The following is a 23,476-nucleotide window of genomic DNA, read 5'->3' as shown; positions in this document are numbered from 1 at the left end:
GGTCTTTGGTCTTCTGACGGTGGGATATATAAATTAATTTAACAATTAATTTAAAAATAAAACAATGAGTTTACAGCATCAAAATATTAGGGACACTCTGATGCAGGTACAGTAGTGCATTTGCACAATACGGTTTAAGTACAACCAGATTTTGTTTATTCAGTTCTAAAATGTTTTTTTTATTACTTGCCTTTTCCTCGCGTATCACCAAAGTCACAAATCGAGCGCGCCTTTGCTCAGTCCTCGTTGTTTATCGCGTTGTTTGGACACAGCTGATCGTTTCATGCTAGACAAAATAAAGGGCCAGGCTAGCAGGACTCACTCACAAGTTATCACCCCCGGAGAGCAGGAGAGCTGTCGGGTCATAAGTAAGCTAGGCTGCGGTGACAGGAACCAGGAGCTCCTTCTTCTTCGTTTACCATGGAAACCTTGCCAGTAGCGGCTAGCTAACATTAGCTTTGTCCCGTTTGACGGGGAGCGATGACAACAACAACAAAAACAGCTTAAATGTTTGCTTAAATGTCAATCTTGTTGTCTGTTAAAGCTGCCCGTCACAATGTCCTGCTCTGGAAACCTGGTTTGGGATGTAAATAAACGCCTCATTGGGTACAGCGACCCTAAAAGCATCAGGACTAACTATTTAGGTAAGTAAGCTAGCATGTTGTAGCATGTAGCCTGTCCATTCAACCAATGCACAGGTGTCAAACTCAAGACCCGCGGGCCACAAATCTCCTGTCGCGTCATTTCATGAGGCCAATGAAAGCCAAAATGCGCAATGAGCTTCCTTATTTCTTTCTTTTTTGCTATATGTCATTCAGCCAGGTCTGTTTTTGTTGCTAAAGCCTTTTAAAATCTACAGCTATATTTGTTGTTGTGCTTTTTTTAATCTTTAATGCCTGATTTAACTAAAACTAGCTATCTATTAATTTGTTATAAAAAATGTAATTGTAAATAGTCTATACATTTGTAGTATTTCACAGGGACAACCAGAAACCTAATGTGACCAGCGATGAAAACATTACTAATGTTATGTAGTTACTTAACATACCTATTTAACTTTATGACACTGTCTTGGGAAGCAGTACATTATGTATAGACCACATTGATGGAATTGTCTTCAACGGTATTGATGTTTTTTCATGCTTGTGTGTACCTGATTGTGTTTAAATTAAGATCGGAGCCTGAATAGGTGGGGCAGGTGCCTATGAGCTTCAGTCACGGCTGTATTTAGCTTGACTAAGATACACTTCAAGCTTTCATTTTGTGTGTGTGTGTGTCAGAGGGAGCTCTCCCAGGATATATTTAACTTGGAAAAGAGGGCAGTGAGGGGACAACTTGTGGGCTGTATATTCAAATCACAAACTATTTAGATGATTGATGACAGGAGGCTGAAAGTATTATGTATTATTACACGCATTAAGGGGATACATTAAAAGGTATACACTGGTTCCGCTGGTGTTTTTGTATTGCAATTGATTGTTTATAAGTTACACCTTGAAGCAAAAACAAAATGATCAAACTTACATCTACCACATATGTAGCTGACAGAGCTTGATTTTAAAATGTGTAACGAAGCCTGTTTTCAATGTTATATATTAGTGGTGGGTGTGTACATGGGGTGGGATCATCTATCCAGTGGTGGGTCAGAGGTGGTATTATGTGCATGAGGATGGAGGTTTTTCCCTTCATGACATCTTGGAAACGTTTCAATTTCAAATGTGTGGGTTTCTCGCAAAAGTGGGGTTCATAAACAGGTTCCAGGGACGCGTTATTTTTTTTCTAACAGATTAATTTTCTTTACATTATAAAAAAAACGTAATATTTTTAACAGAGGTGTCTTCACTTCAATACTTAGCTGCCTGAAAGAGTGAATATTTGTTATTATTATTTAGTATTTTGACAAATTGGTGTTGCTGAGCATCCAAAAGCAGAAACTTTCACATCATGGATGCTTGTGCCCCCCTCCACAGGTAGAAGAGAGTTTGTTCAGAGGCTTAAACTCGAAGCAACGCTGAATGTACACGATGGCTGTGTAAGTACTTTCACTTGTTGATGTACAGTGAAGGAAATAAGTATTTGAACACCCTGCTATTTTGCTATTTCTCCCACTTAGAAATCATGGAGGGGTCTGAAATTTTCATCGTAGGTGCATGTCCACTGTGAGAGAGATAAACTAAAAAGAAAAATCCAGAAATCACAATGCATGATTTTTTAACAATTTATTTGTGTGATACAGCTGCAAATAAGTATTTGAACACCTGTGTATCATCTAGAATTCTGACCCTGAAAGACCTGTTAGTCTGCCCATTAGAAGTCCACCTGCACTCCATGTATCATCCTGAATCAGATGCACCTGTTTGAGGTCGTTAGCTGCATAAAGACACCTGTCCACCCCATACAATCAGTAAGACTTTAACTTGTAACATGGCGAAGACCAAAGAGCTGTCCAAAGACACCAGAGACAAAATTGTACACCTCCACAAGGCTGGAAAGGGCTACGGAGCAATTACCAAGCAGCTTGGTGAAAAAAGGTCCACTGTTGGAGCTATCATTAGAAAATGGAAGAAGCTAAACATGACGGTCAATCTCAATCGGAGTGGAGCCCCATGCAAGATATGACCTCGTGGGGTCTCAATGATTCTAAGAAAGGTGAGGAATCAGCCCAGAACTACACGACAGGACTTGGTCAATGACCTGAAAAGAGCTGGGACCACCGTTTCCAAGGTTACTGTAGGTAATACACTAAGACGTCATGATGTGAAATCATGCATGGCACGAAAGGTTCCCCTGCTTAAACCAGCACATGTCAAGGCCCGTCTTAAGTTTGCATATGACCATTTGGATGATACAGAGGAGTCATGGGAGAAAGTTTTATGGTCGGATGAGACCAAAATAGAACTTTTTGGTCATAATTCCAATAAGCGTGTTTGGAGGAAGAAGAATGAAGAGTACAATCCGAAGAACACCATCCCTACTGTGAAGCATGGGGGTGGTAGCATCATGCTTTGGGGGTGTTTTTCTGCACATGGGACAGGACGAGTGCACTGCATTAAAGAGAGGATGACTGGGGCCGTGTATTGTGAGATTTTGGGGAACAACCTCCTTCCCTCTGTCAGAGCATTGAAGATGGGTCGTGGCTGGGTCTTCCAACACGACAACGACCCGAAGCACACAGCCAGGAAAACCAAGGAGTGGCTCCGTAAGAAGCATATCAAGGTTCTAGCATGGCCCAGCCAGTCTCCAGACCTGAACCCAATCGAAAATCTTTGGAGGGAGCTCAAACTCCGTGTTTCTCAGCGACAGCCCAGAAACCTGACTGATCTAGAGAAGATCTGTGTGGAGGAGTGGGCCAAGATCCCTCCTGCAGTGTGTGCAAACCTGGTGAAAAACTACAGGAAACGTTTGACCTCTGTAATAGCAAACAAAGGCTACTGTACCAAATATTAACATTCATTTTCTCAGGTGTTCAAATACTTATTAGCAGCTGTATCACACAAATAAATTGTTAAAAAATCATGCATTGTGATTTCTGGATTTTTCTTTTTAGTTTATCTCTCTCACAGTGGTCATGCACCTACGATGAAAATTTCAGACCCCTCCATGATTTCTAAGTGGGAGAAATAGCAAAATAGCAGGGTGTTCAAATACTTATTTTCTTCACTGTAGTACAGTGGAACCTTGGTGGTCTACATATAAGAGCGACAAAATCTAATTTATTTTGAAAAGATGAACTGAAAAGGAATTGATAACTGTGGTGGTTAGCGATGTATTCCAGATATTTAAGGATATTGTTTTGCATCAAAACAATATCCTTCAATTTTATATCCATTTTATATTTTTATCATTATACTTCACATGCATTTTTTTGCAACAATTGCAAATGCATATAACATGAACATTTAAAGTTACTTTTACCATTGAAGACATGATTGTTGAAAAACACATGATGTGGCACCACCTTCATGTTTTGCCATGAGTTACGTATGTTTTGTTTTAATTAGTGTGGCAATGTGGCAGCGAGATCAACACAAACACCAGACACCACCTTCTCGTTTTGTACGGCTGCAAGATAAGCCCAAATGGAGGGAAAGAAAGTCGCAAGTGCCATCAGTTTGAATTCAAGAAATAACTCTTGGCAAAACACGTTGTGGTGTCCATGTTGATCTAGTTGCCACATCGTCGTCAATGGTGAAAGTAAGCTTAAATGTTCAATTATTCATTTCAATCATCACTTGTATTGATTTATGCGTGTCATACTATAATTGTTGTGTTGTTGTGTTCACCTTTTGGCTTTCTGGAATGAATTAATTGGATTTACATTATTTCTTATGGGAAAATGGATTTGGTTAGAGTACGTTTTGGACTTTCTGAACGAATGAATGACTCTAACCAAGGTTGTACTTGTAATAGTAAGAAAAGCAACATCATTGAAAGCAGATCTTTGACTTCGGGCCCAAACAGGGAAACCTGACCTGAAAATTGCACACCACAAATACGAACAAAAAAACAACTTAATCTGAAGTCAAGTTATGCAGTTAGTTCTATAGTTGTTTTTTTCCTGTTATTTCCTCCATGTTTCACCTCAATGAACAGTTATCTTGGTGCTCAATTGTGTTGCCAGCTAGTGTGTGTGAATGCTGATTGAGATTTCCTGTTTGCTATATCATTGCTGTTTCATTCAGGTCAACACCATCTCGTGGAATGACACAGGAGAATACATCCTGTCAGGGTCAGATGATACCTTCCTGGCCATTACCAACCCGTTCAACAAAAAGGTTGGTTGCAATAAATTTCCCTGACAATCATAATTGAAAAAGAAAATTTCAGCGGAAATAATGTGAGAATAATGTGTAAAACCTTGTTTAAGTAACATTTTTAACTGTCATGTTAATGGTGAAGGCGTTACACGGTGCATCGGCGACTCCCATTTGTGACTAATATACACATGTAAAAGGAAGTTAACCGCTCTAAAACAACAACAACCTTGATAACAAGTGATGGTGCGCATTGAATCTTGCTGTTTAATGCTGACTTCACATGCCTGCCTTTGTAAAATAATCCCTCGCCACGACTTTACTCTATCACAGGTTTTCATACATTAGCCATTCTTTCCTGTGTTTGAATTTGGCCTATTATTACATGCGTTCTTAGCTATCTCTTTGTATCTGTTTTTATCTTTGTATCTTTAGAACACACAGAAAAGAGAAGGACATGTGTTCATGTCTCATTGTGTGGATTGTGGAAGATAGAGCAAAATTCCAAACAAAATTGCAGTTTTCCTTTTAAGAGCAAGATTGAAGTGTGTAAGCCACACCCATTAAATTTAGGAGAAAAACCGATTTGGACATATAGTATAAGCCCACGTCATAAAATACAAACATTATTTTATGACCAAATATGGGTTTAAAAGTTTTCTCTTAATGCAATTTGTTTGAGCAAAGCATTTCATTGGAGGACAAGCAGCATAGAAAATGGTGGATGATTCCGTAGTGCTGTCTCTGTCCACCAGAGCCCCAAGAGAGGCTGATGTCATTGCAGCGCCGCAATGAATGCGAATGCTCAGATGCAATGCAGTATGGAAAAAGTTTTCTTTTCCATTTTAAACTCCAATTGGTACACATTTATATATATTTCTGATGTATATGTATGTTTTGAGTGTAAAGTTGCTGTATGATGAGTTCTCTTTATGAATAAGATGCCATCTTTGTTTATACTTCTCTTCCTCCAGGTCAAAAAGTCAATACGGTCCGGTCACCGTGCCAACATCTTCAGCGCAAAGTTCATGCCCCACACCAACGACCAGGAGATCATCTCCTGCTCCGGGGACGGAATCATCTATTACACACACACGGAGAAGAGCGCCGAGTTCAACAGACAGTGTCAGTTCACCTGCCATTATGGCACCGCCTATGAGGTACCCAAAAAACGCGCTCAAACCCCTCGTTGATCTGTCCTGTTTTTAACCTCATCTTTGGCTGTGTTGTCAGATTATGACGGTACCAAATGACCCCTATACCTTCCTGTCATGCGGGGAGGATGGCACGGTGCGATGGTTCGACCTCCGCACGAAAACCAGCTGCACTAAAGAAGACTGCAAAGATGTACGCTGACATCGCTTATATGTTGCGATAATAATGCACAGCAAATAACCTCCAAAGTCAAAACACAATCCATTCAGGGCTGCGGGTTTGTCCAGCTAGTCTAATTTTCCCATAGCAAATAATGGAAAGACATAGGAACCACTGGGAAAAAAACCCGAAATAAAACCAGAATAAAGTAAAAGTGCTAACCCATTTAGGCACCTGACAGAAATCAGGGTAACAGAGAGCAATACTGCCACATGTTGGTGTCTTATTGGTATTACTGTCATTCATGAAGCTTCGATATTTAGTTCATTATACAGTCGTCCCTCGTTTATCGTAGCCAATTTACGAGAAGTAGGATTCAATATTAATCAATGGAATATTTTCATAGTTGGAGCATAGAAAAGCCTTCTAAATCCCGTTTCTACCATTATTAGAGCCCCACTAGTCACTTTTGACCACATTGCCTAATGCGTGGGGTACGGGATCACTGCAGGGACATAAGAGATGACCACCGCTCATACCATGTTGCACTATACCAAGCTATCGTTAGCCCCCAATTTATTGGTTCTAAACTTAAAGTGTTTTGAACATTTTGGTTGAAGTTGGAACTGTAGTGTTTGACTTTGTAAATTATAACCTGGTCAACCTGGTCAACCTGTGACCATTATAACACCTTTATAAACGGTACAGGCAGTTAAGTGATAGCTTAAATAGATTGAAGTGTAAAAATAAGTTGACCACTGCCTTTGTGAGGTCATGCAAACTCACGTCCCAATTCCTAAGTCCCAATTCTGGCCATTTTCCTGAACATGTTGGTCAGATTTGGAGTTGCGGGACCTTGGTATCCTCTTGATGTGACCTAGCGTTGGCCGTTGCATCTCCTCGAGTTTCATGCAGAACATCACTTCCTGTGTCTGACTCATTGTTTGCAGGTGGTGTTACACTCACGAGTACACCTTGGTGTGATGCAGTGCATTTCTACACTATAATGAACCTATTGTAAAACCAATCATTATTATGTTTGAGTGTCCAGTGATTGATTTAATGCAATTATGAGGCTTTTTAAGCTTCCATAAAGGCAGCTTTATAGCAGTGTGGCTTACATGTTAACAGGACATCCTAATAAATTGCCGCAGAGCAGCGACATCCATCTCCATCTCTCCCCTGATGCCCTACTATCTAGCGGTGGGCTGCTCCGACAGCTCTGTGCGCATTTACGACAGACGCATGCTGGGCACCAGGGCAACGGGTAAGGACGCCACGTGTGCGCAAACCTTTTGTGGCAAGCAGCTTACATCAATGTGTTCCTTGTCAGGTAACTACATGGGTCGGGGGACAACGGGCATGTGCGTGAGGTTCGTGCCCGCCCACCTGTCCAACAAGTCGTGTCGCGTGACATCTCTGTGCTACAGCGAGGACGGCCAGGAGGTGCTGGTCAGCTACTCCTCAGACTACATCTACCTGTTTGATCCCAAAGATGACCAGGCCCGAGAGCTGAAGGGGCCCTCGGAGGAGAGGAGGGAGGAGGTAAGTGTCTGTTGCATGAGATTATATTTTAGTTTCTTCTTGATGTATACATACTTATATTTCCCATAGAAAATATGAGAAATTAATATAGTCTCAAGTGTACAGGCATACAAGTATAATAAACAATAGTACTCTCATTAACGCTACAAAATGGCACAAAGTTCAGTTGTAACTGGACATCTCATTTGTTGTCAAGCACGTGTAAAAAGAAGTGATAATTGGGAGTTATATAATTGATTAACTTCACAAGTCTTTTACCTTCTTGGTATATCTTGAGACAGCACCACAGAAGGGTACTAGTGCTGGCAAAGAGGAAGGAGTATGATGATAGCCATAGAACCAGAATTTCAACTTTTCTGCAACATCGGAAAGGGTTGAGCTGCTCAGTAGGACAATACTATTCATGAAATTACTATTAAATTAACTATTACTATTAAATTACATTTAATTAAACAAATTATTACACAAATTAATTTGACCAATCTTCTGCTAACATAATCCTTAGCAGAAGGGCTAATGGCTAGCATGAAAGCAAGAGAAGCATACCAATAAGAATGAGTAGTTTTACTTTATTTTCATTTTATTACACACAAGGCAGGAGAGACGAAACGAGCTGCTGCACTCTTATTTTCGAAGCACGATTGCAGTATTTTTCCTACACGTAGACATGGAGGTCACGACACCGGAGCGCTTAGTTTGGAAATGGGATCCGTGCAAGGAATTGGACGCTGGCGCTGCGTCCTGTGTGCGACTAGATGTGCTCCATCACGGTGCCAGCCGGTGTTGCAAAGCCTCGTGAGTTCAGCTGTGGCTAGATGCGACCAACATTCCTTTCCAAATACAGCGAGCCATGCATGCACGCTCGCCTCAAATAGTTCAAGTGGATGGTCTCTTAAAGAGGGACAGCCTTTTTCCCCTTCCCTCCACCTGTAGCTCCACTTTTCACCACCTCCAGCTGGATTTCCTCCTTGGAGTGTTGGATACTCTTTAAGACCCCTCTGTGTTCTATTTGTGCTCTGTAGCGATAACGCCAGGAGGCTTTAATGGAAAGTGAAGGCTAGTGCTGTGAGAGAAGCAGGGGGACTGACCGCGATGTGCAGCGCAGCTATTTCTGACCACGCTTTGACTGACAAACTGCTAATCTCTCAGTGTGTGGGTGTGTGTGTGTGCGCGCGCGCGTTTCCACAGCTGAGGCAGCCACCAGTGAAGCGCCTCCGTCTACGAGGTGACTGGTCAGACACCGGACCCCGAGCTCGTCCAGAAAGCGAGAGGGAGAGAGATGGTAAGATCACAGTACAAAGTCATGACGATAACATGTGCCGTGGTGACCTGAATATAAGACAACGTTTTTATTTTTATACAGTCGTCCCTGGCCACTTAGCGCTTCAAATTTTGCAATTCACATTTTGCCACGGTTTTTCAGAAATATATACTGTATTTTCTGAACTATAAGTCGCTCCGGAGTATAAGTCGCATAAGGTCAAAAATGCATAATTAGGTAGAAAAAAAACATACATAAGTCGCACTAGAGTATAAGTCGCATTTTTTGCATGTAATTTACAATTATAATTTACAATTATAAGGCAAGTTCTAACAAACAATAAATATAAAATAAAAATGAACTTGACAATAAAATAATATGTGTGAATAGGTGTAAGATATGCTAACACAATATTAAAAAAAAGATATGCTAACACAATGGTTATTCAGCTACACAAAAAATAAACATGAAAAGAAAAGGTGTCCGGTGTTTATGTAACATAAACAGTGTTTTCATTTATAAGTCGCTCTGGAGTATAGGTCGCAGGAACAGCTAACCTATGAAAAAAAGTGCGACTTATTGTCCGGAAAATACGGTAAATGTTATAAACCATGCTGTTTCTTGGTTGAATGCGGCCTATTGTTAGGCAAAACATGCATATTTCAACATCTATTTTTGCACAAATTTACAAGCACAAAAATGCAACATAAACTAAAATCCAAACATACGGCATTCAAAAGACTCATTCAAAGTCGTATTTTACACTGGCCACTAGGTGTCAGTAATGCTACTGTCGTGTTGTACTTGTACAATTTGTGTAGAGGTACTGAATATTGTGTCAAATGGAGGTATATTTCATCAATTATGTGATGCACTCAATTGTAATCTGATGCATGTTCAAATGAAAAAAAAACATTACCATAACCAATTCCTTGTTCTCCATAAATGCCATCCTCCATTTACACATAGGCGGGTTTTCTCTTCCAGGTGAGCAGAGTCCTAATGTCTCTCTAATGCAGAGGATGTCGGACATGTTATCACGGTGGTTTGAGGAAGCTAGCGAGGCTCAGAGCAGCAGCAGAGGGACACGGCCTCAGTCTCGGCCCCGAGGTTAGAATGTGTTGGTAATTCTCCAAAAGTAGAACTAGGTTCTTGTCTTCCTTCCATTTTATAGTCTGGCTTAATATGAAACAACTGACAAAATTAATCATCTTGAAATGAACTCATTCAATCCCAACAACATGTTTATGTTTGTTTTGCACCAGAGGCAAAAAGAGGTGATGATGCAAGTCTGAACTAATGCATTGACATTTCAGAGGGTCATCACACATGACAGGAAGGAGGAGGCGTGTAGAGGACACACACATAGTTCAATTCCAAATGTGAAAATTGTAAATAGCTCATGGTGTTATTAAAGTTAAAGTGTTATTTTGATGTAAAACAACCCTTTTTTGTGTTGTTTATGTTGGTATAGTTGTTAAGACATATACGTTGTCACAACAGCAAAAAATATTTGTAAAATTTACGATTGAAATTTCATAGTTGGGAACTGATATTTTCCTGAAACTTACCTGTGTTCTACTGCTAAAACTTTTTTTACTGATGAAAGACAGGAGTCTAATCTTTCTTTTGGTGGGTTCCATGCTTACATAGGCATAGAACAAAATGTTCTGTGTGCCTTGAAAGATCGGTCATTGGTCGTTTAAAATGGACGGTACTGGAGGGCTATGTCTGGGATTGAATGAGTTAGATGTTTCTACGTACAACCTGCAATTTGCTTGGGGACGTCTACCCCTGGTTGAGAATCACTGCTTTAGATAGTTGGAGACTGGTGTTTTTGCTCTTGTGTACCACTCACCCGGCAGAGTATAATAGACTCCACAGTTAAAGAAATGGAGGTGTGAGTTGGAGCATTTATGGTGGATCTATCATCATCATCATCTATCATGAATGAATCTTATCATCTTGATTCCAGGAACAGCTGTCCGCCCCAATATTCCTGCTGCAGTTGCCTCCAGCCAGGGGTCCAGCCCCCCCGAAAGGGGTGTAGCGGGTGCAGAGACAATGACACCCTCACCTGCGTCCTCGTCCTCATCAGAGTCTTCAACATCTGCTGCGTTACCTCCCGTGGAGAGTTCAGCATCGCCACCCTCTACACAGGCCGCCCCGAGGAGGCAGGCCCCGACAACAGCGGTCACCTCAGAGACGGCGCTCTCAGGTAGAAGTCCCCTTGTCACTTTTGTGGTTTTCATGCTAGTGTGAGTTAAGCCACGCCTCACCCCTTCAGCATCCTGTCGTCCATTCCCTGTCCATCCTCCCTTTCCCTAATCCCACCCTCTCTCTGTCAGAGTACGGCCCTCATCGACTGCCCATAAGTTTAGTATGTAGGCGTTTGCAGAGGTTACTTCGCCTGGCTGACCCCCCAGGACAGGGGCGGCGAGCGACCCCGTCTTCTTCTTCCACCTCCTCCTCTTCCTCCTCTGCCTCTGTACCCCCACTGAGACAGTCAGAAAGACTGGCTGCCACTGCTATTCCTGAGACGCGTCCTACAGGTTACCCCAACCCACCCTTTTTGCCGCTGTCTGCCTGGCACCCCTTCTTCCCCTCTTCATGCCCGTGTTTGTGTTAGCTCCACGATGACTTCTACCTGATCCCATGCCATCCCTCCTTCATTCACCCCAACGCCACTAATCCCATACTCACCATGCTGCATCACTCCACGTGTTTTGTCTGTAGTAGTGGTGCCACTTATACTTGACCTTGATCTTACAGCATGCTCGGTGTGTGCGAGGAGGAGGAGTGTTCCTGCTTTGTTCATCAAGCCAGATGTCACTTTGCACAACACTTGGCATCTTAGCCAGTTCCAAACAATATGCAAACTCATTTCTAATTTTATTGAAGAGTGATGACTCAATCTGTACTACTCTGAAGGCCCTCTATTATGCAATATGTACTTTTTAATGATGCTCTGACAGCAATAAGTGTCCCTACAGCTTTCATTCATTCATTTCCTACCGCTTATCCTCATGAGGGTTGGGGGTGCTGGAGCCTATCCCAGCTGTCTTTGGGCGAGAGGTGGGGTACACCCTGGACTGGTGGGCAGCCAATCCCACGGCACATATAGACAAACAACCCACCCACATTCATACCTATGGACAATTTGGAGTCGACAATTAACTTAGCATGTTTTTGGAATGTGGGAGGAAGCCGGAGTACCTGGAGAAAACCCACGCCGTCCAGCCCGTCCCTGGTGCAGTGGTTCCCAATGCTTTTCTGTAATGCCCCCAATGGGGCACTCCCGATTTGAAATACTATTTATTGATTTTTCTGGACTGTACTCAAAACTGAAACCAGCGAAATGCGACACAACAGAGAGCAGTGTGAAGCATACAAGCGTATTCAAGAGCCTCTTATGGTTCACAGCGGGGGCCTGCCCCACTATTTGAGAAGTCCTGCCCTAGAGAGGAAAATCTGACAGAAGAGGTGCCCCATTAACTTTTCAAAAGCCACCCTTCCTCATGGAGACAATAGAACATCTAATAAGCCCACCCCTTTTATACGCCCACCACTTCAGGCCTTGCTGCACATTGAGAAGTGAAGCCTCCTAAGTTAACAACCGACGTGAGAGCTGTATGTTTGGCTAGATTTGGGACTATTGTCGCACCTGTGAGTTCATTGAATACTATAATGGGGGACCTTTAACTTGAGTAGTTAGCATGTTGGCCGTACAGCCAGGAGATCTCCGCTGTGGAATTTGCATGTTCTCCACTCGCGTGGGTTTCCTCGCCATTTCCTCTCCACATTCCAAAAGGTTAAGTGTACTAGGTTAGGTTCAGTGATTGTTTGTCTATATGTGCCCTGGGATTGGCTGGCAACCTGCCCAAAGTCAGCTGGGATAGGCTCCAGCATACTCCCACGACCCGAGTGAAGGTAGGCGGGATAGAAAATGGATGGATGGCTAGTTGGGACCTTGAACTTGGGTGATTGTTCACATTGCAGCTCCAGTGTTTGGCCTCTGAGTGGTGTATTTCTCTTCCAGATTCCCCATCATCTGTGGTAAACAAACAGCTGGGATGCATGACTCTTGATGAGCAGCAGGGTGCGTGCTAAAACCGTCCGCCACATCTCCCATTCACGCAATCCTATGAGAGCCAGTGCACGGAGTGGATCAAAAAACACAGCAACCATTAATTGTCAGATTATAACATTTTTGCTGTCTCTCCACGCAGGAGGAGTTTCTGTTTCCCCGCCTGATGATGCTCCTCTGCCAGCCATCTGCAGCCTTCCCTCCACCTCTGGTAACAGCCGACCCGGTGCGGCGGAACCGGTGCTCAGCCTGCACTACAGCTCAGAGGGAACCACCACCAGCACCATCAAACTGGACTTCACGGATGAGTGGTCAGACATTTTTGTGACTTTCCACATCTTTAGGATTGAATGTGTTCTCAGAGGATGGCTTTGTTTGATTAGGAGCAGCAGCACATCCAGCTCTCTTGGCAGTGCAGGTCCCAAAGCGTCTGACACACTGCATAGCCGAGAGAGTCCATCCACGGAGGGTTCAGTTCTGGAGCTACGTGAGTGATGTCCTTCACCATCAATATCCATATGATCATGATAAGGATAATGACTGATAATAATGAATAATAAAAGAACAGCACTGACAGAGAACAGCTGTCCAAGGCTAAAACATTATTTATTTATGTATTTAATTAAATTATTAATGTAATTCTTATTTAATTATGTAATTATTAATTGAATTAATAATTAATTATCATTATTAAAAATTTTTAGTAGTTTTATATTTTTCTAAAATATGCTTCCCAATGAGGTCTTTATTATGCTGAAACACATCCAGAAGCTGCCTGGTTGGGTACATTGTGCTGGTGGTGTTATTCTCACCCAAATTCTTGGCCATTATATGAATAAACAAAAAGAGAAACAATTCCCAGAAGATTTCTTGAAATGGAAGCTGCATACAATCAATCATGTAGATAGAGATATACAATAAGTTCTTGGTGGAGGTAAAACTTCAAGCATCATTTCCCTTCTCAGCTCCCTGCGACCCCCCAGCTCCACAAAGTGAGACTAGTACCTCCAAAGATCCTCTACGCGACGCCTCCTGCTCCAGTGGTCCCACCGGGTCGCCAATCCAGAGCTCGGTGGTGGAGGGGGGTGTCACGGAGAGGAGTCCCTCTGACCCTCCTGAAGAAACCTCTGGGGACTGCAGGAGACAAGAGCCCAGGGGGGGGGCAGAGGAGGGACAAAGTCAGCCGGTCAGGGCCAACCAGGACTCCGATGACAGCGATGACGACCCCATCCTCATCCCTTCGACACGGTTCAGAGGACAGGGCCAGAGGTAACGTACACCAGCGAGGACCACGCTCGTGCTTCCTGTTCTGACTTGAATTGTCATTTTTGTCATTGATTTGTCGTACCGTACATGTAGATTAAATTCCAGAGGATCTGCAGTAGGAGATAGAATGATCAGGTAACACGCTTGGTGTGTGACACAGCACAGCCCAGTATACACAAGGGGGAATAATGCACATACACGCTAAACTAACTGTTCTGGCATGCGGATACTGACTCCACCGAGTGTGTACAAGTAGAAGATGTGCATATATTTACTAAGAAGAAACATACCCTCACAGACACTTCATTAGGTACACCTGCACTATCTGATGTGCTTCAGTACAAGCACTCAATTACAGCATTCTAATTTTTTGGCCCTCTTTGGTAGCTGAATTCATTCATTCATTCATTTTCTATAACGCTTATCGTCACAAGGGCCGTGGGGGTTGCTGGAGCCTATCCCAGCTGTCTTTGTTAGAGAGGTGGGGTCCACCCTGGACTGGTGGCCAGCCAATCCCAGGGCACATATAGACAAACCATTCCCACCCACATTCATACCTATGGACAATTTGGAGTGGCCAATTAACCTAGCATGTTTTTGGAATGTGGGAGGAAACCGGAGTACCCGGAGAAAAGCCACGCATGCACGGGGAGAACATGCAAACTCCACACAGAGATGGCCGAGGGTGGGATTGAGCTGTGAGGTCTGCACGCTAACCACTAGACCGCCATGCAGCCTATAAATGGAGTTACAATGTTGTATTATCGCACATATATTGCACATTTGTTCATTTCTGAGAGCGCCAATAAAAAATGAGGATTATTATTTGACTGTACTTTATAAAGGCTGAATGTTGGTGTTGGGTCTTTAAATTGTACATCTCCTCGAGTGTACCTAATTAAGTGTATTATATTTAAGGATGTTCCATACTGGCTTTCGTACCTGTGATCTGCTACACAGATATCGATACCAACCGCGACAGCTCTTCCCTCAAACTAAGGTTGTTTAATGAATGAACACATCATCCCATATCTCCATTTTATGGCGGTATTGGCCAAATGGGTCATGTGTAATTATTTGGGAGCTGGATGGAGTTTTCCAGTGACTGTGTTGTCACCAGCCTTCTAAATCACAAGCATGAGGTTCATACCAAACAACTGGCGTATTCGCTCACACAGTCTCCTTGTGTTGCAGACGCTCGGCAGCCGCTCGCATCCAGGAGCTGTTTCGCAGGAGAAAAGAAAGAAGGGAGATGGAGGAGAGTGAGACGCAGAACATCAGGAGGCCCTCTGTGAAAATGGTGTACAAGGGCCACCGCAATTCCCGCACAATGGTAGTACATTGTAAACACATACCCTCACTGTATTGTTTTCATTCATAAATGATCACTGTTTTATGGTTGAATACCACATAAAGAATACGCATACTAAAGCAAAATGGTACTATTCTTGGCCTAAATTAAACATTTTCAAGCATAAAAATGGCTAGCGCACCAGAACAGATTTAAATTAATTTGCAATAATAATCATTATAATAAAAACACAGGCTACTGGATAAAACTCAACTCTGAACCGCCAGTGTTACTTCCTAATTTGTATTAATTCATGAGTTGCTTGATATAAATGTTATATTGATGTCATGGAGGCAGCTGAATGCTAATGTTTGGTGTAATTTTGAGATATAACAACTCAAAACAGTATAATTCCAAATTGTGCAACCTGGAAAGGAATGTAACCGTTGAGTAAGCCAACCAAAAATAACCTCCACAAATGTTGACTAATACCTGTATTGCTGGTAGGAGTTCTTACCTAACACTCACATTACCGGCGCTGTGCATACAAAGCAATGTGATCAGTGACAAACACAATACAGTGAAAATACTGCATTGCCCAGTTGTGCAAGATGATGTGAAATGTCTTACGCAAGCAAGTGTCAAGCTTCGTCTTCTCCACCTATTTATCACCTTCAGCTTCTAAATGGCCCAGTTACCTGAGGATCTCATTACCGCAGTTGGAGCCCCACAAACTCTCTCTCTCTCTCTCTCTCTCTCTCTCTCGTCAAGTCTTGATTTGTTAACTGGCCATTCATCTCACTTGAGGCATGTTGCCTCCCTCCCCATTGAGTTTGACGCCAAATTATACATGTGTTTAGGAGAATATTTCCTTAAATAAAAATGTATTCTTAAGCTCCGTCACTGGCTCCAGCTCATCTACGAAACCATACTTGGCATCACACCCTTCTATCCCTCTTCCCTCTTACATCTTTCTCACTCTGCTTACAATCTAAGGTCCAGTAATCACATCAAACTCTCCATCCCCAAAGTTCGTACCGACTTTGGACGCAGCTCTTTCCGGTTTGCTGCAGCTAATGACTGGAACACCCGACAACAGTGATTTTCAACCACTGTGCCGTGGCACACTGCTGTACCTTATATAAAACATGTCCTGAGTTTAATTATAAAATATTAGCAAGATTGAATTTGATCTTTTCCTGTTTAAATTATCCCGGGTGCGTTCTTTCAGCGCATGCTCAGATATGACGTAACACGCAGATCCAGACGTTCTAGTTTTAAAAATGGAGGCCAGCAATCGGCACTGGACTAAGCAAAGTTTGTTTTAGATTCAAACTAAATTTCAAGACTGGACAGACGAAAAACTGGCAATACGGTGTTATTCCAACAAGTGAAAGAAAAACTTGGGGAAGCCGGTATCACGTGATGTTGATGTTTACATTTTACTGGGCATGCCCTATTGACTATTCTGTTTGATTTTTGTGGCGCATGTAGACAAGAGATTGGAATATTCCTTTCTATGGATACCATTGTTTCCCGAAAGGTCATTCGGAAAGAGAAAAACTCGTCATGTAAAAACGTGGCTACTGTCGAGTGTCTGTGGTGTAAAGACTGGCAGAGCAATGTAATATTGGTCCATGTGGCAACACCTACCTTGTTCCTCCGATAGACTTATTGATGCACGTGTGAGGTCGTGGTGACATTTTCTAACATTTTTGGTTAGTGGTGTGCCACAAGATTTTTCCAATGTAGAAAACCGTGGCTCAAAAAAGGTTGAAAATCACTGCCCTAGGGAACACATTTACCGTGGCACACCCAAGCAGGAGTTTTATTTACTCCTTCGTGGCTTATTTACTCTTATTATGTTTGCTATATTGGCTAATACGAGTGTAAAGACACTCAAAGTCGCCATTAGAATACCTTAATGAGACAATAGCCACTGCAGGAAGCATGCTGTCCAGAACTGCAAACGAGTCTGTTATCTTATTCATGTATAATATGTTGTTTTGTTTATCCCTCAGATTAAAGAGTCTTGTTTCTGGGGCAACAACTTTGTGATGAGCGGCTCAGACTGCGGCCATATCTTCATCTGGGACAGGCACACGGCCGAGCACCTCATGCTGCTGGAGGCCGACAACCACGTGGTCAACTGCCTGCAGCCGCATCCTTATGACCCCAGTCAGTGGCATGCTAATATGTAGCATATACTGTACGTATCCACCTCACGCTCGCTTTTCTCCAGTTCTGGCCTCTTCAGGGATCGACTATGACATCAAAATCTGGTCGCCGCTGGAGGAGTCACCGTCTTTCAACAGGCTGCTCGCTGATGAGGTAGGTAAACTTCAGCGGATTTTGCCTTCGGCCAGATTTTTGCATCCTTTGCAACACTTCCATGGCCATGCTCCCCCTTTTCTCCCAGGTCATAACACGAAATGAACTGATGCTGGAGGAGACAAGGAACACCATTACGGTGCCTGCGTCCTTCATGTTGCGAATGCTGGCGTCCCTCAATCACATCCGATCAGGTACACCGCCCAGTTGCACCCGTCAGTCTTAGTCCTTTACCCAAACTCCTGTGTTTTTACCACCCAGACCGTCTCGAAGGCGACCGCTCCGAAGGTTCAGGCCAAGAAAACGAGGACGAGCAGTAAAGTGGATCGTTGTTGACTCCTTGTTTTAAAGAGAACACTTTTTTTTGCTGCAGAGCACTTCTTGAGATTTGTACAAGTGTAGAATACTTCCTTTTTGGTGTCATTTCTAGCCCTGTCCCTCTTCAGCTGTCTTTTTTTTATTTTTAAGACTTTCTTACGAATGTTTATGTATAAGAGTGAACTCTGGTCGTGTGTGAATGCAAAGGTGTCAGTACGCATCAGCTGTGAGAAGTGAGTGGCATGTAAGATTAAGTGCAATATTATTATTATATGTTGGGAGTCATCTTTCAGTGTTGGGTTTAAAGCGATGTAAACAAGAGTACTTCATACTTTTGGTGGCGGTCAAAAAAACAAAGCAAAAGCAGAAAGAACAAAATCTATCGTAACTCGCCCCAAGTGTTCACATTGATAAATGCATCTTTTACAGCATTTTGAAGAAATAAAAAACAAATAAAGCAACAGGGCATCTCATTAGGTGCCTGCGTGACAAATGTGCCGCTCCTCTCGTTCTACTAATTGACTGATTCAATCCGCAGTATTGAACAAAGCAACATGGTTTACAACGTTTATAGAAACTCAATACAAGTATTTGTGAAATATCAAAAGGTTACAATTCAGTCACTTTCCTTATAAAAAAACAAAAAGTACCATTCAAACAAATCAATTGTTACAAATACGAGGTAAGACTGAAGCGCTGTGGATGTGCTTATTAAATGCTTATACATTCACCCAGGGTTCCTTGCTGAACTCCAACGGCAGGTACTACATATACACAGAACAAACGTACAGCTACAGTAAACCGTATGCAAAACAGAAACAAACAAGCTAGTAATCCTCTTCAAATGTACAAAGAAAAAGTAAGCTTGAGAGACAAATAGTAGTTCTGCTGCTAGTGAGAACCGAATGCATATGCGGTCATATAGTAGTACACATTCTACATTTGTACTAAATCTGAGCAATTATGCCACTTTTTACTGCTTGGCGAACACCCGCTGCGTATCAAGAGCCCATCAGATCTACCCACACACCCCCAGCATGGACTGTTTTCTCGTCTGGCATCGGGGAGAAGGCTCCGCTTTAGAACAACCAGGTTTAGAGACAGCTACTTCCCCCTGGCCATCAGACTGCTTAATGTCAAATAAGCCCCTCTACCTGCCCACACGTATTAAAGTGTTTCCATTGGTAAAAGCGGGTACTATTCCTGATAATGTAACACTTTCCCGTGGATGCTTTGTTGCCCTCATTCTCCTCTTGGATAAAATGTCTCCTTTTGTGGTGGAGTCAATACAGGAGGCTCTCGCTCTCTCCCATGGTTTGTTAGCGTGTTTTGTTCAATGTGTCATGGAATTTTGACCAAGCTGAGCCGGTACTGTGCGGTGGAAAAGCACCAATCTTGCTGCAATGGTGGAATGTAGGAATGAATAAAATCCACATTCGTGTCACCTGACTTTTCAAGCTTGGTGGCCAAGGTGAAAGTAACAATCCGGGTAGTAATCGATCGGACAAAAAGCGAGCACAACGGCCAACATCAGGATGGTTGTATCTGAGAGAGGCGCTCCTCGTCGTCTCTGTCATCTTTGACGATGCCTTCGTCGATGCTCTCCAGCCTCAGTCTCTGACCGTCCAGATATCTGGGCCTCTGCGCCACTCGCGCCGTGCAGAGGCCCGCCGGCAGAGCGAGCGCGTCCCCGAATAGGGTCAGCTTGACATCACTCTCTATGGTTTTGGCTAAGCAGGAAGCGAAGGTGTCCAGGGACGTGTGGACCTCGGCGTGGACCTGCACAGATGATTTCTGCTCCGCTGTGAAGTAAGCAAGCATGTTAGTAATACGCTCCATGTGAGCACAAAGACCATATGATGAAGAAGGGCGAACACCTTTGGAATGCTCCACCTGGTCTTCGAAGGTGACAGAGCTCCTTCTCTTCCCGGACGGAATGCTGTGATGATGTGGATAGGAGGAGCCATCCGTGGAGAAGTTATCCAGTAGCACCACGTCTGTACCTGCACAGGTGATCGTGTAAAACAGGCGTTTGTAAGAGTAAATGGATTAGAGTCTCGGTAGGTATGAAATTGAAATCCACTGTGACACTCACATGAGTCCTGAGTGAAACTGAAGCCGGTGTCTCCAGTGCTGCTCCCCGGAGCCAGAAGCTGCCCCCCGCCGGCCAACATGGCCGTTAAGTGAGGCGACATCCCCAAATCTTGTGGAAGACAAAGCAACTGTGTGATGGACCCTGAATAACATGAAATCGTCACATCTTTATCCTTGACGCGACGGCGACAAACCTGTGATCCTGGTGGAGATGCTGAAGAGGCGGGACGTCCTGTGTCGTGTGGCGAAGGACTCTCTGTAGTAACGATCCCCAAAGCACATGCCCAGCAGCTCCTTCCTCACAGTCTTATTCCACAGGCCGTAGATGAGCGGGTGGCACGCGGCGCTGCAGAAGGACAGCCACGCAACTAGAGTCTCAAGCCCGTGGGAAACACTACCTTGTCCGAACAAGGCCTCAGTACAAATCACGCCCACGTACGGCCCCCACGTAATGAGGAAAGTCCCAATCACCACCAGGATGGTGACTAAGGCCTTGCACTGGCTCCCCGAGTACACCAAGCTCCGCCGACTGCCGCTGGACGACGTGGAGGTGCTGGAGTTCTTGCGTCCGTTCCTCTGCGCTCCGCCGGCGTCCTCCTGGGCCATCACCACCGTCCCGCAGTGCACCTTCCGGGCTTTGACTCGGGCCACACGGAAGATGACGCCATAGCAGGCCAGCATGACAAAGAAGGGCGGCAGGATGCACCAGGCCACCCAGAAGACCGTGTACGCCGGGTCGCGGTGCCAAGAAGCCACGCAGGTCCACTTGAAGCAGTCGAACTCGAAGGACGACCAGCCAAACAGGGGGGGCAGGCAGCCCAGCAGGGAGTGCAACCACACATAGGCGAGGACCACCACAGCCCTGTTCCCTGTGATCTTCATGGGGTAGATCATTGGGTAGAGCACTGCGTAGTATCTGTTGGGATGGAAAGGTAATCAACCAATCCATGGAAATATTGATTAGATATACCTGCGTGAGATCCATCAATTTGATGGCTACTACAGTCCTAAAAGTTACAATCATATATGAGAATGGTCACAGATCCTCTTTGTGACAGGACGCCACTGCTGCTTTTAAGGACTTACTGTGAAAACACTAATCAAAGCTCCTCTATAACAGACAGGAGCACTCGGCCGTTCACACTAACCTGTCGATGGCGATGGCTCCCAAGGTGAGCATGCTAGCCGAGCTGATGAGCAAGTAGAGCAGGGCGGTGAAGTTGCACCACACCACGCCGAACACCCACTCCCGCTTGGCCGAGCTGACGGCCACGAAAGGCAGCACCAGGGCGGACAGCAGCAGGTTGGACAGGGTCAGGCTGAAGACAAACTTGTTGCTAGGCGTCAGGAGGTAAGGGCGGCGGTACAGGGTGGCTACAATCAGGAGGTTGCCCAAGCAGGCCATGAGGGTGATGGTCACGATGGAGACGGACTCCAGCACAGCCAGGCCCTCACCGTTGCCCACCGTGGTGCAGTTCCTACTGGCATTCATGCTGAGGGGGGAGGTCACCAGAGAGGGCAGGGAGACTGGAACACAGAAGACTGAAGAACTCACATGACTGTAAATGACCATTTGTGACGCAACCTATGGGTTGTGCACTTAGCTGTTAAAATCTTCATCATTGTTTAAGATGACTTATGGACAATTAGCTGCTGAGTCCCGCCTATGCTGCGGTTTGATTGACACCAGCCATGTTTTTCAACCACCCCTTCATGGTCACAGGAGCTGACAGGAACGAATACATAAAAGCATGGAAGTCCTTTTTAAACCGTGTGACCCATCAAATTAAGCCACTTTTATGCCTCATATTAGCTTCTCCATGAGATATATACATAATTCGCAGAGAATTAGCTCAAATACAACAAGTGTTTATCGTGAAAGTACACAGACTTCAGGGGTCGGGTAGACAAAATACCCAATACTAGCTTAATGGGTTTGTAAACTGCCTTTCAAAACAGTCGCTCATTGTAGTAAGTTACAACTAGTGACGTCACTAACTTTGTAGTTTTTAGAAAATGTGGTAACGTTGCACACAAGTATCTATGAAGTTCTCGAACGTCGCTGTCCATTATTTCTATGACATGCTACGTACAGAATTAGCTCAAACACAAACAAGTGCATTGTTTATTGAGCAGACGGCCACCGGTATTAAAATATTTACAAAAACATGTAATTCCGCAAAAATAGTCAATGTTTCACTATTCCAACATGTGTCGTTATGATTTACGTTGCCGTATAGCTTAAATGTATTTGTTTTAAGAATGGGAACAATCGGTAGCTTCAATATTTATTGTGCGTTCCAACTGGAAGGTGACATCACTAAGAGACGCCATTAACGAAGAAATTGGTAAGCCTTAGCGGTAACAGCACATACACTTAATTGAGCTGTTCAATAAAAGAACTGCACAAGCAGCACAAAAAGTGGTCACAGGTTTTAGCGGACACTCGCGTTAGTTTGTAAGTAGTGAGGAGGCGATGTTAAGGGTGGTTCGTAGAAAAACGAGTAACTTTGTCCAACGAAGCTAACAAAAATAGCCACCGTTGGTTAGCTAACTTGAGCAACTTTCTTCCCTTTTGTCTTCCTTTTCATGAATGTATTTACCTAATTTTCTCCCTCTGTTCAAGCGAGCTGAACATCTTACTCCTCCTCGTCCCCATCTCTCATATCCACCGAGGGTTCCCTTGAGCACCTTTTAGCCAACATTGTAGTCCTCAAACCGGGCGAGCGTCCGTACCTCGAGTCGCCGAATCCCACACACATTCACTACCAGCTGCGGAGGCAATGGCGTCCTCCTCCCACTCCGACTTCACCCCCCTCTTTCCCCAGCAGATGCCTTCCTCTACTTCTTGGCAGAGCATGTGGGTGGTCGTCGAGGTTCTGTTGGTATCCCTCTTGTGCCGCCATTGTTAACTTTGTTTTAGGCTTTTACAACATTTCGCTGTTACTTTCTAAGTTGTAGGCAACGTATCGTCGATTTCGAAAGCTTTACTTTACATTAGGTACAACTTTGTATTTAAGCGACAATTCTGTCCAAATATGGTGTCATGAGTTTATTTACATTGTCGGTGTATTTTATTTATCAAATCATAACTGACCCAATTGATTGACTAGTCGGACCACCCAAGTAGAACAAAGCTTCCCGCACTAATACGTCACTATTCTCCTTCGCCAATCACAAAGCGCGTACTTCCCCACTCTATCCACAGGGTGGTG

The 23,476-nt window shown here is 43.9% G+C and overlaps 2 protein-coding genes across 3 annotated transcripts; one reads left to right on the top strand and one right to left on the bottom strand.

The window, feature by feature from the left end:
- The first annotated feature begins 252 nt into the window (after nucleotides 1–252).
- dcaf6 (ddb1 and cul4 associated factor 6) lies at nucleotides 253–19,441 on the top strand. 2 transcript variants are annotated; one of them, XM_078795344.1, is made up of 20 exons: nucleotides 253–644; nucleotides 1,971–2,032; nucleotides 4,683–4,775; nucleotides 5,729–5,914; nucleotides 5,988–6,101; nucleotides 7,200–7,335; nucleotides 7,402–7,613; nucleotides 8,802–8,895; nucleotides 9,862–9,984; nucleotides 10,850–11,092; nucleotides 12,914–12,973; nucleotides 13,104–13,272; nucleotides 13,345–13,448; nucleotides 13,927–14,230; nucleotides 14,321–14,362; nucleotides 15,422–15,560; nucleotides 17,540–17,696; nucleotides 17,761–17,849; nucleotides 17,938–18,043; nucleotides 18,111–19,441. In XM_078795344.1, the coding sequence occupies exons 1-20, from the start codon at nucleotides 557–559 to the stop codon at nucleotides 18,167–18,169; spliced, it is 2,580 nt and encodes an 859-aa protein (XP_078651470.1). In that variant the 5' UTR covers nucleotides 253–556; the 3' UTR covers nucleotides 18,170–19,441. The 2 variants fall into 2 exon arrangements, with proteins under 2 accessions (XP_078651470.1, XP_078651471.1); XM_078795345.1 differs by lacking the exon at nucleotides 14,321–14,362 and having other exon boundaries at nucleotides 18,111–19,438.
- Nucleotides 18,721–23,330, bottom strand: gpr161b (G protein-coupled receptor 161b). The gene is made up of 6 exons (XM_058081493.2): nucleotides 22,865–23,330; nucleotides 21,410–21,788; nucleotides 20,456–21,177; nucleotides 20,263–20,370; nucleotides 20,045–20,170; nucleotides 18,721–19,969 (listed from the first exon to the last, which is right to left on the bottom strand). Exons 2-6 carry the CDS (start codon nucleotides 21,751–21,753, stop codon nucleotides 19,698–19,700), a joined length of 1,572 nt encoding a protein of 523 aa, XP_057937476.2. The 5' UTR covers nucleotides 21,754–21,788; nucleotides 22,865–23,330; the 3' UTR covers nucleotides 18,721–19,697.
- Nucleotides 23,331–23,476: the final 146 nt, after the last annotated feature.

The sequence above is a fragment of the Doryrhamphus excisus genome, linkage group LG12, assembly GCF_037039965.1.
Source record: "Doryrhamphus excisus strain RoL-2023G ecotype Guam linkage group LG12, RoL_Dexc_Guam_v1.1, whole genome shotgun sequence".
Taxonomy (NCBI): Eukaryota; Metazoa; Chordata; class Actinopteri; order Syngnathiformes; family Syngnathidae; genus Doryrhamphus; species Doryrhamphus excisus.
The sequence above is the reverse complement of the archived record's forward strand: the minus strand, read 5'-3'. Positions and strand labels throughout refer to the sequence as shown.